The following is a 14,974-nucleotide window of genomic DNA, read 5'->3' on the forward strand; positions in this document are numbered from 1 at the left end:
TTTCTGCCCTGAAGCAATGCTTGCATCCTGGATTGTTTGTAAATGGGAAACCTGCTTGTAAACCTCACCAACATCTGTATATTATTGACTGTGTGTGGGAAGCAGCACTTTGGCTTTCAGCAACTAGTCTTCATGTTAGTATGAACGAATCAAGTGCTTTTGAAAAACTACATGTTTTTTATTAGTAGAAATATGCCACATTAAGATTATATCACAGCCAAAACATATAAGAAAGATATTTAATCCAGTGGTAGATATCCTAGCATTAGAATTAAATGGGAAGTGATAGTTTTCCATACATGCATAATTTCTTGTGCATTCACTGTATGGGCAATGAAGAAGAAGTTGTAATGTACAGAAGAACTTTTATCACATACAGTCAGATTTATGAATAACAGACTAAAATGACAGCGATAAAGTTATGAAATTAGGTATAAATAAACTTTAAATATTTTCACAGTGAGAAATAATCATAAATTGAGAAATATGAAGTGTGAATATGCAGGTTAAACTGTATGTCCTCACTATTCCTACCCTATTGTTTGATTTAATGAATAAGATATCAAAAGTGTTTTTCACTCGTTTTTTTGTTGTTGTTTTTTACGTTGATTAAAAAACTCAGAGTTATTATTGTCTAAATGAACAGTATATAGCAGAAAGATTAACACTGTGAAGGAAGAAGGAGGCAGTCTGGTGAGTTCAAGTGACTTCATCTCACTCTCGCGATATTTTGCGGATCTTCCTGACAGCTGAAAACATGGCGGATGAACACGGACGGAAATGGGACCGCTGTCTTGCTGATACAGCCGTGAAAACAGGTTAATATCTCTTCGTACATGCCATATAATTATTGAACGGTGTCAGTAGACAATGTGCAGTATATTACACCTGGTAAACGAGCCTCGCCACGGGTCCAGGCTGCAGTCTTTGTCCTTTTGTTCGGGACATTAGTGGGACCATGCTTGGACAGTCTACTGAGGTCAACTGTGAACTGAATGGATGAAACTAACATTAACGTTAGCGGTGTTTTTATTTGAGGTGGCATTGTGATTAAAGAAGACTACATGGTCTTTTTTTATACTAGTAAGAGTGTGTTTGATTAACACACTGTTCAATAAAGTCAGAATATGGAGGGTGTGTTACAGCCGTAAAGGATCATTCTGTTCATTTTTAGCTCAATTTTCCTGATTCCCAGAACGTCTCATTTTTCTCTCTCTCTCTCTCTCTCTCTCTCTCTCCATCACCCACAACTTAAATCATTATTTTACAGTTAAATACCACCAAATAATATATGGTCCTACTCTGGGGGTCATAATTCAGTTCAAAATCTAGCCCTTAAAGGTAAAGCATATCTCCAAAAGGCTGGTAAAATAAAAAAATAAAAACATGCAGGGTACAAAATAACAGAAGCACCTGTTTTATTGAGACTGTCAGAGGTTCAGATTCAACTCACACCACATCCACACTAAGCTGGGTTAGAAAAAAAACACTAAAACGCCTAAAGTCACATATGTGGCCATTTACATATTGTTCTATTTCTGTTGTCTGTCAGACTGAGCATAACATGGTGATTGAATCCTGTCTCATAAATATAAATAATAATAATAGAATAATAACATCAGCTGTGCAGCGTGATAGTGTCCTGTAGCAAATAGGTTTAAGTAAGATTCTTTAGGCCAGTGTTGGCGATGGTCTGCTCGTGAACAGTGTTCCTGTTTGTTAAAGTTTTCCGTTTTTGTTTGGCATACAACGTTATGATTTTTGAGTCCTTTCCAGTTTTATCGTCTGTCTGTTGCTCCGGCAGTTCAGGAAACAACTGGAAAGTAGAAACAAATGAAATGAACATTTTAATTAAAAAAACCTGATTAACAAATAAAGTCTGCATTTAAAATTATATTTTTGCTAAATTTGCTCATTATCAGCAGGAAGAGAAAGAAAGAGAACAAACTGAGCAGTTTTACTCTCTTCTGTTCCTACTGTCACCAGCAATGAAAACAGCAATGAATATAACATTTACTTTAATTTCAATGTTATAGTAAATGGACAATCAAAAGGTACTCAACAGTTCACAACAGACATTTGAATTTAAATCCATCTATTGATTAACAACATAAATAGGTATATTCAGACCATAATATTAAAACTAATAGATGTTTTGGTTCCATCCATCGGCTCTGTACTTGACTGAAGCTGCTGATGAAAAAACACTGCGTTACAGTGTGGAGAATATCACAGTGGTGTCTTTATGCAGGAGTTTATCTGTGGTATTTGAACACTGTTCAAATGCACTCAAATGCTTAGACTGGAAAACAATCTGTCCCAAAAGACATTTAATGACGTCAACTTCAGCACAATAAAATATGTTTCTTGCTGGGAGGAAAAACATCTGCATTGTGGCATTTCTTTGAGCTCGCTTGGTGCAGCAAACTGCCAGCTGTGCCAAGGTGTCTCTAGTAGCCAGAGAAACTCTGCAGCATATGTTCTGCTCGGGGGGTTGTTCAAAAGTTTCTTTTTTTGTTAGTTCGAACTTTCTATGATCATTCAGGAAGATGACATTTTGCTTATTTTGCGTAGCATTTGTAAGTGTGTTACAATATAATGAATGATTCATTTTGAGACAATTTTATAATTCCTATAACCGAAATAACCACATAAAAAGTCGGCGTCCTTTAATGCCTCGACACTATATTTTATATGAAGTGCCACAGGGTTCAGATTATTTCTGGATATCAAAACAGACAAAGGAAGAGGGTTATTATAAACTGCCAAATGATTAAAGTGAATAGACCAAGATAGAGGTCAGATCCAGCCTCTTATTGTAAATGGAAAGAAAAGTCTGTTATGCATTTATGATAGGGAAGGAGACAATCCACAATATCCTCTTCATAACAGGAAACTACAGTGATTATTAATAATATTTGATTTGAGGAACTAAACAATATTGGAATTAGACAGGCCAGTCATTTTCACTACCGTCTCATTTTTCTGTTTGTTAATAACCATGTCAGTCATACTGTTGTTAAAAATGGCTGCATGTAAATAAAACGCTCAGATCTGTTATTCTGTGAACAGACCTTTTGATATTTGAGGTATTGAGTGCAACAGAAGCAGTATGACTCCAAAGTTATCTTTTGAATGTCCAGTGTGAAACATTTATGAGGATTTATTGGTAGAAATTGAATGTAATATTCAGATTAATGTTTCTATTAGTGTATAAACACCTGAAAATAAGAAGGGACAAATCAAACACTGCTCTAGATAGGACCATTCAGTGTTTCACAACAACCATAATTTCTCTTTTCTGCTTGGAAGTGCATGGTGAAGCGAGGGAGTTGCAGTCTGAAACTACGCCACTAGATGACACTAAATTCTACACACTGGTCGAACTAGGACTCAAAAAAGACAAATTCTTCTATGAATGAATTATGTCTTTGGTATTCTTTCCTAATAGTCTTCAGTTCACTGGCACACTTCTGAGAATTTTTTTTTTCCTACAAGATCTATGTGCTTTCACATCTCTATTTATCTCTAGATGCAGCCAACATGGCTCAAAAACTTGAAATAAAAACAGCTGTAAGGAGTGCTGCGCAATTAAAAGAAAATAATTTACTTTACTTCACAGTAATAAGTCACCTAGTCATGTTAGGTAAGATTATATCTTTCATTCGTAAACATCATCCCCTCCAACACACAGAAACCTCATTAGTTCTACAAAGAAATGTGCTGTCACATTCATTTTACAGTTGCAATGTTGAGCAAAAGACATGTGCCAGAGTTATACCACTCAAGTTATATTTTTAACTAAATTCAAAAAATGACTTTGATTGAAAATGAATGTCTTTATTGATGCCATTTCCAGAAAATACTTGAAATTATGAACAAATGAATAACAATACAATTACCAGCTCTGGACTTTGTTTTCTGGCAAAATTTTACTGCGTACTTTCTGGCCTGTGGGTTATACATTTCATTCTACTCCAGCACAAATGTTTTTGTTATAATCCATCCCCCTTGGAGATGTCCAGACAAAGAGAAAGGATGCCAAAATGAGATGTTGATCTGCCCTCATATTTTGCCAATGCTTTTACTGTATTACTGTCAGTGGAAAATCAGAGGCTTCAGAAATATTCTGGCCGAAGAGAAAAGAAAGATTGAGGCTGCAACAGACGGAGAACCTTAAATTTTAACTGAATCTGTGCTCGAAAGGGATGGATGGATGCAGAGGACAATGATTTGTTGTTGTTCTGTGCTGATAATGAGTGTATATGAGATCTTTTGTGGTCTTGTTTGACATTTGTAAGTTGTGTAATAGAGAACAGTCTGAGGGTTCTGGTTCAGGCAAATCGGTCATGCTGCATAGCTCCCTGAATCCAATTAAGAGTCGGAGGGGCCCAAATGGCTGTTTTTATGTGTTTTCTGTGCTGGCTGGCCTGCTGTTGGGTGTGGTGTGGCCTGCAGCGAGGTGAAGTTAAGCGCACAAACACATTCCTCCTCCAAGATCCTACGCTGGTCTGAGCCTTACCTGATGTGTGTGCACTCTTTGACCTATTACCTCTCCTGCCCTCTGTCTCATGGACACTGTCATTTCTCCCTTTCGAACTCATTTCCCCCTCTCTTGCACCCCTTTTTACTGTTTTTCTTTGTTTCTTGGAAGTTTGTGCTCTTGCTGCTTTTCCTCTCCCTTTCTTTTCTTAATGAGCAATGTCTTGCTAACTTGTGCCGTTTACCAACTCTTGCATCAAACCCTAATAGCGGCACCCCACTGACCTCATTACAACAGATTTACATCTATGCCAGCCAGTTTTTACACTGGATCAGACACGATCACATTACCTCAGTGCTTGAGTCAAATTATTTGAATGTGGAGTTTAATCACGTCACTCTTTTTTTTTTTTTCTTCCTCTTTGCAGTAACTGGCCTTGGTGTGGGCATTATGTTCTCTGTCCTGTTCTTTAAACGTAAGTCCACTTTCTTAAGGTAAATGTTAGATTTTTTGGGGGGTGTTTTTTTTGCTAATCATATATTTGACTGTTTTTTTCCCCCCAGGTCGCACATGGCCTGTCTCATTTGGTTCAGGTTTGGGACTCGGCATGGGATATGCCAACTGCCAGCATGACTTCAGGTCACCATACCTGATTCATGGCCGCGTGGTTAAGGTGAGTACGGAGGGGTAAGATGTATAAGATGTATTGTTTGTCAGAGGTTTGTGACACACTAACACATCCTGGTTTCTGTGTGTGTTCATTTACAGGACCAATAGTGAAGGACTGAAGATGAGGAGACGTTTCTCATCTGTCTTTGTGTTGTCCTTGTTATTTTGATGCTCATTTCTGTCCCGGCACTAATGTTGAACCATGCCCACATTGTGTTTATCAAAGGGCAGTCGATGTATATTTAATAAAGTGATATATGGAAAACTCTATTTCTCTCTCTGTTTTTCTGTGTGCATGTTTGAGGAGAATAAAATGTGGTTTGGGGGTGGGAGGTAATTTTGTGTGTTAATGAGCTGGGAGACTCGAGCTCCTGCTGTTTTGGAATGAGGGCCAGGTTCAGCATCTGCAGCCCTGTTAGAGAGTGGGAGGAAGAAAAGTTGCACAGAATGATGGAATAAAGAAAATACAGTTTGTGGAAGACTAATGCTGGTGTTAAAAGAGACTTTAAAAGAAAGAAACTCATGTTTGCATTCATTTGTCATGTAGATGGTGTCAACCTATTTATAGATGTGGGTTTCTCTCAATACCATGAATGGGTAGATTCCTCTCTGCAGACAGGGAAGTAACACAGTCTGATCTTCACTCATGCTAGACCAAGCATTTGCACAGTATTTCATGCATCGTGGCCCTGTTGCGTGAGTTGGACAAGAATCTTCGCCGTGACCGTGACTCTTTTCGTCACAGGGAGTTGGAAAAGCACACGTCTTCATATCAGGAGGAATCTCTTACGTCTTGTGTATTCATTGGCTGTATGTCTGTCCGCCGAGATTGTTTTGAGTGTGATTGATCACTTATGTGTGGTTGCATGGGCCTGCTAGGAGAGGAGAGGAAAGGGATTGTTTGTGTGAGCGTGTGCACGCGCACACATTTATCCAGCCCCCTGGTGAAGCAGAATCCGTGGAATGCAGAGGAATGCCATTTCTGGACTGGAGCTCGGTCTTATTACAAACAGGTGAGTTCTGCACTTTGCACTCTGAACATAACACATGGTTTACACTTTCACATCAAAGAAAACACTGGCGCATGTACGGTCTCTATTCTACACACACACATACACACACAATCATATTTTCCTTCTCCATCATAGTAACAGTTTTCCCAGCAATGTAAGCACATAATGAGCAATGTCAGAAATTAAGCCATGTCACTCGTCCCCTGTCCATTAAAATATTTGTTTGCAAGTGAAGCATGAAACGGATAGGGGTGCTTATGGACACACGCCAGGCTGAACACCTGTAAGCAAGGCTGCACTGGTAGGATGAAGTGCAGGAATGGGGTGTGTGTGTATGTGTGTGTGTGAGAGAGGGGGACGAGTGACACAGCTGAGGTGTAAAAGGGCAGCCAAAAACCCATAGGCCTTACCTGTCTGTGCCTGTCTGAAAACTTCTCCATGATGAATCATAAGTACCAGACTAATAATGCTACTTAATCACATTTGTTCATCTAATGGCTCAGAACTGTTCAGTCAGGGTTGGTGAATGTCTGGCATGAAATATAAGACCAGACATGCCATGTGTGCTGCTGTTTGACTGCAGCTGCTGCTGCTGATGTTGCCTGAAAAAGCCAATGAGCCTGGAATTTAAATTAGCTGATTTAGCTTTAAGTACTCTACGTGAGGGGAATTTCAAGGCACATGTAATTTATATTTCATTTTGAGCAACTATATAGTTTTCAAATGGAAATATTTTACTTTTTTTCTCCACTGCAACACATTTACAGTTGTTACCTACTTTGTGGCAGATAAAGGTTTTACATATGAAACATAACTCATGAAATATGATGCTGTAGTTCGAACTACCCATCAGTCGGCTGTGGCAGTATAGTAGTTAGATACGGGCACTGCACCAGTCACAACCAGTAGGGGAGGAAGTATTCAGACCTTTTACCTAAATGTAGCAACACCACGCTGTAAAAATACTTTAATCCTACATGTAAAAGTCCAGCAGTGAAAATGTTATTTAAAAGTATTATCAACAAAATTTACATATAGGTATCAAAAGTAATACAGAAAATTATTATTAGTGATTATTATTTGTGTAAGTAGAATTTTACTGCTGTAGTCGGTAGAGGTGGACATGATTTTAAATAAATGATTTAATTTATTGTTGGTTAATTCTTATGTGTAACAGTGAATTATATTTTATAACCTGATCATATAAGTTTTTGTATGTAAATTAATTAAATTCATGTCAAATAAATAATTCCCTGGTAAAATGTAGTTAAGGTATAAAGTAAAATACTGCACAACTATCTTGAATTTGCGTAAGTGTAACACTACAATTAAATCTATATAATGTTTACTATTGCTTCAAATTTGTTGAGTTTTTTCCCCTCTACAATCTGAATACCTCTTTCTCCACTGAATGCTAATGTCAGTAGTTTTGAGGCAGAAAAGACATTTACCAGAGGCTGACTTGAGCATCATATTCCACAACCCAAATGGTCGGGCCCATTTTCCCACTGGATTTTAAAGGAGCCCACTCACAGGTCACCAACACCAGGGAACCTCATGCCTTTCAGCAAGTCATGAGTCAGTCAGTTGGTTTCATACTGAGGGGTCTTAATTAGATCAAGTTGTCATGCGTTTATAGTTAAGCAACTTGTATCATTTCAACTTAAAGGTGCTTTTAATGTTGAGGGAAAAGTGTTAAATAAAGTGGACCAGGGCACTGACTCACATCTGTTTTCCAGTTGTATTGCAATTTCATACCGTTAGTAGTGTTTAAATTTTAAAATCTAAAAACACATGTCGGTAAAGCAAAGCCAGATGTGTCTGCAACGTTAGTGGATGGCTGTAAATATGCACAATTGTTTATTAATCTTATTATATTGGCATTTTTATCCTATAAATCTGATCTGCAGCCTCGGCTCGCTCCTGTAGGAAACATTTGAAACCTTTCCCAACAAGTTTCCCTCCCTCCCCGTTTTCTTTCGTCCAGAAACGGCACAGCAGGACCCCTGTCGGAGGGCTCAACCGCGCCTAACCCCTGCTTCAGAGTTTTACAACAAAAGGCAACAACTTGGAAAGTGTGTTTTTTTTTTTCCTTTCTTTCTTTCTTGCAGTGGAGTTACAAGGGAATTTAACACTGGACGGGAACAGAACAAAGGGGAGGGACGGTCTGAGCTGATGGACTCGGAGATGAGATAGCGCACATAAGTTACCCCATCTCCCCATCCTTCCCCGTCGGACGGACGGTTCTTTTTCTTTCCGGATGATGTAACTGTTGTATGACAGACTGGGCTCGGATTTATCCTCGCCGCTCTCTAAGTGCTCATATTTTCCTTTAATTATCAGCGTACGGTGATATCCGACGGCGAGCCGCATCCTCCGGTTTTGGGAGCCCGTGTCCAGGTTTTGGAGAGGGGGCTCAGCGGGACGTTGCGCAGTGCTCAACTGGCTGTTACCCGGGGTCGGTGAGGGGTGGTAAGTGTCAATAACGACCGCTGTTGAGAGGCTCGTTACCCTTAAAGTACTTCACTACTCGTTACTAGTTTGAAAAGTAACGTTACCAGTACTTCAGTAACTGTAGTTAGTCTCCCTCAGAGAGCGGATTTAACAGCTTTTGGTACTTTTTGTACTTTATAAACTAAAGTTAAAGGTTATTTGCGACCTCAACTACCTTCCGAAGTAACTGGAGAAAACCCCATGAAAAAGAAAACCCGGGAAGAAATTGAGGTGGATATTGTGGTAAATAAAACGAAAGCCATAAAAAGAAGATTTCTTTAACCTCGAGAAAACTGACGTTAACGTGCGTTACGTTACTGGACACTGATCCTGTTACGCACGATTGAGTTAACTATTCAAATAGTCAGATTTAATAGTTTAAAAGTATTTAAACTGCCAAATGGACAAATAACAAGTTTTTATTCGTCGTGACACACTGTAACGTGAACCCATTTAGAAACTGTAACTAATTTGTTACTGTAACGCGTTACTTTAACTATCCTTAGGGTGCTCAGACCTGCAAGGGTTTAAAGAAAGTATCCTGGACTCTTGAAGTCTTATTAAACAACATCCCCCCTCTCACAACAGCACACTCCAGTCTTTATCTGTTATATCTGCATACAATAGAGAGAGAGCCCTGCTGAGCCTGGTAGATGGGGCTGCTTGTGTCAGAGCCATATGGGAGAGCTGGAGAGTGTGTAAAGGAGTCTACGTGGGTGACCACTGGACACTGTTTTATAAGCAGCAGGAGAAAGCGATTTTGTAGGTTGTAAATGACGTGACTGGTTGAGGCATTTTTAAAGAAGAGAGTGAACCAGAGCAGAGGACAGACTTTAGAGTCAGGTGGTATGGAGCAGACATTTGTCTCCCTCCCCCATTGGTCATATTGTCTCATTTTTGGGACAATATGAATCCATGGTGTTCTCCAGGCAGCTGCTGATTCAGATAGTTAGGAAATTATCTCTTTTAATTATTCAAATAAGCCAAACATGATAAAACATAAAGCACAGGGACATGTTTCACCAGGAAGTTGTCAGTCCACATCTGCAGGGAAATGCAAAATTCAAATTTTGTATTGACTGAAACCAGACAATACCTGACCAGTCGAACCAGAAAACATGAAGAGATTCCCTTTTGAGTGTGTGTTTTTTGTCTGGAACAAGGTTAACAGAGCGGTAACATGCTGTGGTTTTTTCTGCCCCTTTAGGTGCAGTCATGTGGCAGAGGATTCAGATTTGCTGCGCACTGTTTGCACTGTATTCAGCAGCACCGCCTGCACACATCAACCGCCTGGCGCTGTTCCCTGACAAGAGCGCCTGGTGCGAAGCCAAGAACATCACACAGATAGTCGGGCACACGGGATGTCAGCCTCGCTCTATTCAAAACAGGTCAGGATGAAGGCCCTCTCTGTCTCTCTCTCTGACAATCTGTCAGTGCAGCTGAAAAATGTGAATAGTCCGGAAATGTCTGGATATCAATAAGTTGCATCCTCAGAGTTGTGTCTCATTCAGTCGGGAACAGAGGGGGGTCGGCACTCACAAAGTTTTGGGAACTTCAACTTACCACACACTAGTGATTTTGCATTTTATGGCCAGTTCACTAAATTTTTTGTGTTATTACCAACCATGATTTTAAACATACAATAGTATTTCAGATTTTTGTGTTTTGTGTTTCATTTTATTAAAAACTCCAGTTAAAGGTCCAGTGTGAAGGATGTAGTGGCATCTAGTGGTGTAGTTGCAGATCGCAACTCTGTCTCTTCCCCCTCCCGTTTCAAGCGCAAAGTATGATGGTCTCCAACTGCACGTAAAAAAAACACACACACCCCTATCTAGAGCCAGTGTTTGGGTTGTCCCTTCTGGGTTACCGTAGAAACATGGCGGTTCAACATGGCAGACTCAATGGAAGACGACCAGCGGCGTCTGTAGATAGAAATGTTCATTATATGGTAACGAAAACATGATTCTTATTATGATAATAGGTGATAATACACTATTACCTTTATGACAATAGATCCTCCTAAATGTTACACACTGGACCTTTAAGTATGAAAATCCACTTGCAAAGACTAAACAATGTAACTAATGTGGCGCCTTGCATGGTTGGAAAACTGCAGGTGCTGATATTATAAAAAACACGGATAAAATTCATGTTTTTTATTGTCAACAATGACCAAAACTCTGTCTTTCAGTTCTTTCTGACTTTCCTAACCTGTCTGTGGCCTTCATTCTACTGAAACAACAGGTGGCCAATATATACTTTAATCCAAAACAAAGGCCAAATAGAAAACTAAAACAGCTCAAGAAACAATAAATAGTGGAAAATTGCAGATTGTTCTGCTGCTGAATTGTTTCTCTAGTGAGTATTTACAGCAGCAAGATGGTGCATGTGGGACTAAAAATAAACTACAGAGCCGATGTTCATGTTAATGAAGGAACATGTCACTCAACAAAGTGGCTCAGTGATGTGTTTTTAATAGTTTTTGCATACTGGAGGAATAAGCTATTTCAGGTTTTGGTTGACACAAGAAATATTTGTTTTCAGAAGGATCACTTCGTGGTATTTGTTGACAGTAAAAAAAAAAATAGAATAGCACCAGACTTATCCATTAGTCAAGTGTTCCTGATCTGCAGTCAGTGGTAAAAACATGCAAATATAGCACTGTGGTCCTGTGTTATATACACACTAGTATTTGGTGAAGGACACATTCTCATCATCTTAATCATGATTTTCATTTCTAATCAGAAGTTTTATAAATAACAAGTCTCTATTTTATGATTGTGTCTTCTCTGGCTATTAGGCATCCACAGCTCTTTCTTTCACAGGCATGAACGTCGTGTCTGTAAGCACAATGATAATAATGCACTCTGTCCTCCTTACAGAGCTTGTCTGGGCCAGTGTTTCAGTTACAGCGTCCCCAACACGTTCCCACAGTCAACAGAGTCTCTGGTGCACTGTGACTCCTGCATGCCTGCCCAGACACAGTGGGAAGTGGTAAGAGTTATTGCACATTAGCTCATGTAGCAAGCACACACCAATACTGGCTTGTCAAACTCACACACAAACCACAAGTTTCCAGCATGAAAGATGGCAGTCACTGTTCACTGGCGAACACAGAGCAGGGGGAAAAAAAACATAAATGGAGGATTTTGAATAGATTTCTGTCACAGTTTCTGCGGTTTCCTATGAACCTTAAGCCTGTATTTGATATTCCTCTGAAGTTCATTGTCCCTCTTAGCCAGAAGGAATCCAGTCTTGCGACAACAAAGGCTTTGTAGTGAGGTGTATGTAGTTTGGAAAGCTGCCAGGTCAGCTAGGCGGGTGGGACCACAGGTGAGGTGGCCTCATGTTTCAGTGGAAAATATTGTATCTCTTGGAGTGCACGGCTGTTACCAGATAGATTCATTAATTTTCTTACTATTTTTGTTGCATGAGAAAGGGCAGAGAAAGTGCATTTACGGTCTCACCTTACTTCTAATGATCTGGAAATGGATGTTTATATCTGTGGTTGTGATTGTTGTTGCAGGACTTTAAACAGAATTCAGTTTAAAACAAAACTAAGTCAGTCTCATGAAAGTAGATACTGCTCTATGCTGGTTTGGCACTTGTGGTTGATCTGTATGAAATAGCTGAATGATCATTTTCAGTGGGTAATGATAACAGTGAGGGGAAGTTGTGTGAGATCTGGAGAGCTAGAAGAGCTTGTGCAACACTGAGGTTTACAGGGAGCTTGTATATTTTCAGTTTATTTTGTATTAATGTTTTTCTCAATATTCCTTAATCCAGTGATATTACAATGATGGTGAAATCGGTTTCTTAGCATGAAAATACACGTTTGTGATTTTAACAAAGCGACAAAACAACACAAAGGAGGGAAAGTTTGACAGTATCTGGGACCACACACACACACACACACACACACATCCAAATATAGCAGTATGTGCACTGTTTTGTTGGGAAGGAAAGAAAGTATAACTACGATTTAGCACTAACTTCAACTAATCGTGAAGGAAATTTCATTTGCAGACAGGTTTTAAACACAGGAATATAATGATGACAATAAACAGCAACAATCAATAGTTAAGGACAAAAAAGCAATATGAAACGTACGTGAGAATAAGAATATTAAAAAATAAATATACCTATAAAAAGAAAGAAAAAACTGTAGTAGATCAAACCAAAGAATAGAAACTTTATTGTCATTCCATATATAACAAAGTGGAAGATTTAAGACTAAGGCCAAATAGAGAGCCCGATAAAGTCCACTTCCTGTCAGGTTAAAGTTTCAGGTGTGCACAAGGTCACGGAGGGTAAGTTTGGGGTGTGTGTGTGTGTGTGTGTGTGTGAGAACAGGTGACTCTGGAGTGCCCGGGCAGTGAAGAGTCTCCTCGTGTGGATAAGCTGGTGGAGAGGATCTTCCACTGTAGCTGCCAGTCCTGCAGTAAGGAAGGTGCCCAGGAGGGGGCGGTGATGCAGCTGTATCCAGCAGACAACGTCCTGGACTCTCCATCTTTATCTGACACCCTCAGCGGCGCTCAGTCTCACCCTCTGCCCCCTTCAGACACACACTCTAATAAGCATGCTCACCCACACACAGACCACCACACACTACCACATACATCAGACGGAGGGTAGGTTCATCATGTGACTCTTGTTGTCACTCATCTCTTCCGCCTCTCTACTCTCCTCCACACCGCATCCTTTGTACCAATCTGTAGTATTGTAAAGACACTTTTTTTTATATGCCTTCACTTTGTGTTAAAAGGTTTCTTTAAAGGCACACTCACACGTTCACAAAGTCATGCTATCAGATTAAAACACACCAGCCTATGCACTCTTTTTGTTTTGCTGATTTAAAAATGCACATGAGTGCATCCAGACGTGACTAAAGTCTGTTAATAAGCTGTAGTCTCATTACTTTTAATCTGCTTTAATGCAATAAATTCTATTGTTGTGATGACTGCCCTTGTGTCTTTTGTTATATTAACTCAAGGGCTAGTTAGCTCTCTCCTTTTCTTGTCACAGCGAGTATCACAAAAAATGGAGTTGGAGAAAGTGTCTTTGTGTTCAAAGAAGTACCCACAACTTCCTTTTACTGTTTCTAAAAATGAAGCAGTTTCTTTATTATCATGTGGCTGCTGTGTGGGTTTGGGTCAGGGCACATGGTGTTTTTTTCTTTTGATCAACAAAACTCGAGTCATGGACAAACATTTAATAGATGTTGGTGCCGCTTACTGGAGCACAGAAGAGCCTCATGATGGGAAGAGTCCCTGCTGCTCGCTGCTTCATTGGCCTGAATCTCACAGTGCCAGAAAGCTTATGGGTATGAAGTTAAAGTCTTTTCAGAAATGATCTGTGTTTACCAGCCAGAGCTGCAGTTGAGAGACAGTAACACAAAGTGTGAGATATCTGCTTGATGTGGCTAACTTAGGCTGCTGATTTTGTCCCTTATCTCCACTGTAAACATGTTAGGAAGGGAGCAGTTCATTCCTTCATATGAACCAATTCCCTGAAGTGCAATGTGGATTCAGAATGGAAAAAGTTACAGAGGGCCAATGGGATCATTTAAGAAATTAATTTCTCTTAATTAAGGTTCAAATGGGATAATTGGCACTAAAAGCTTTGTGGTGTTAAGTAAACATAATATAACACACTCAAAGAAACATTATTTTAAAAACTTTTACTGGGCCTGTAATTTCTGATCAATCCCTTCCACAAAGTCTTCTAGAGAGGGGGGTGTAACCTGGTACAAAATGTAAAGTATTAATTTCCCTTAAGCACTAATATAACCTGGAGTTAACTCAGTGAGCAACAGGTCAGCTGAACATGGAGAAATGCATCTACAGACACAAACAATACAGTGCATGTCAACATAGAGTTTATAATGATGATTGAACAATGAATAAATATACTGTTGGATTTCCTGGAGACTTAGAAGGAACTTTTTCTTCCAAGGAAATCCTTATTTTCCCTGTCCTATATATATATAGTGCTGGATTTCATAGCTGTCTCCAGGAAAAGATCGGACCTGTATTTTCAGTGGTACTATTGCAAACTGAGCTTTGATAATACTTTGTGTGATACTGACACGATGATGAACTCTTTACAGTAACAACACATAATTAATAATAATAACATTAATCTAATCACATAATTACTTGATAGCACAGGTAGTAAAAGTGCGGCCATTGTGCCAAAGATAAGGCTGTTGAAATGATGACCTAATTACATCTATCAATCCTAGAGAGACAGACTGATAGATAGATAGATGATCTCATGTTAACAGGGTTCATAGTTACTGCTTGTTGGACTAAGA

General features: G+C 39.4%; 2 protein-coding genes across 2 annotated transcripts; both read left to right on the forward strand.

Annotated features, from left to right (window-relative positions):
* The first annotated feature begins 729 nt into the window (after nt 1-729).
* LOC118327929 (MICOS complex subunit Mic10-like) lies at nt 730-5,422 on the forward strand. Its single transcript, XM_035661462.1, has 4 exons — nt 730-818; nt 4,911-4,958; nt 5,047-5,156; nt 5,252-5,422. The coding sequence occupies exons 1-4, from the start codon at nt 758-760 to the stop codon at nt 5,258-5,260; spliced, it is 228 nt and encodes a 75-aa protein (XP_035517355.1). The 5' UTR covers nt 730-757; the 3' UTR covers nt 5,261-5,422.
* Nucleotides 5,423-8,149: 2,727 nt separating this feature from the next.
* Nucleotides 8,150-13,615, forward strand: nbl1 (NBL1, DAN family BMP antagonist). The gene is made up of 4 exons (XM_035661453.1): nt 8,150-8,637; nt 9,866-10,046; nt 11,541-11,652; nt 13,012-13,615. The coding sequence occupies exons 2-4, from the start codon at nt 9,874-9,876 to the stop codon at nt 13,291-13,293; spliced, it is 567 nt and encodes a 188-aa protein (XP_035517346.1). The 5' UTR covers nt 8,150-8,637; nt 9,866-9,873; the 3' UTR covers nt 13,294-13,615.
* The last annotated feature ends 1,359 nt before the right edge of the window (nt 13,616-14,974 follow it).

The sequence above is a fragment of the Morone saxatilis genome, unplaced genomic scaffold, assembly GCF_004916995.1.
Source record: "Morone saxatilis isolate NCDOM2014 unplaced genomic scaffold, NCSU_SB_2.0 Contig18, whole genome shotgun sequence".
Lineage (NCBI taxonomy): Eukaryota > Metazoa > Chordata > Actinopteri > Moronidae > Morone > Morone saxatilis.

Excerpts from the sequence above, each read along its gene's own strand:
- LOC118327929 (XM_035661462.1), top strand. The coding sequence starts at position 758 with ATGGCGGATGAACACGGACGGAAATGGGACCGCTGTCTTGCTGATACA. Across the intron at positions 819-4,910 it reads TGATACAGCCGTGAAAACAG|TAACTGGCCTTGGTGTGGGC; the intron begins GTTAATATCTCT and ends TCCTCTTTGCAG. Across the intron at positions 4,959-5,046 it reads CTCTGTCCTGTTCTTTAAAC|GTCGCACATGGCCTGTCTCA; the intron begins GTAAGTCCACTT and ends TTTTCCCCCCAG.
- nbl1 (XM_035661453.1), top strand. The coding sequence starts at position 9,874 with ATGTGGCAGAGGATTCAGATTTGCTGCGCACTGTTTGCACTGTATTCA. Across the intron at positions 10,047-11,540 it reads CCTCGCTCTATTCAAAACAG|AGCTTGTCTGGGCCAGTGTT; the intron begins GTCAGGATGAAG and ends TCCTCCTTACAG. Across the intron at positions 11,653-13,011 it reads CCCAGACACAGTGGGAAGTG|GTGACTCTGGAGTGCCCGGG; the intron begins GTAAGAGTTATT and ends GTGTGAGAACAG.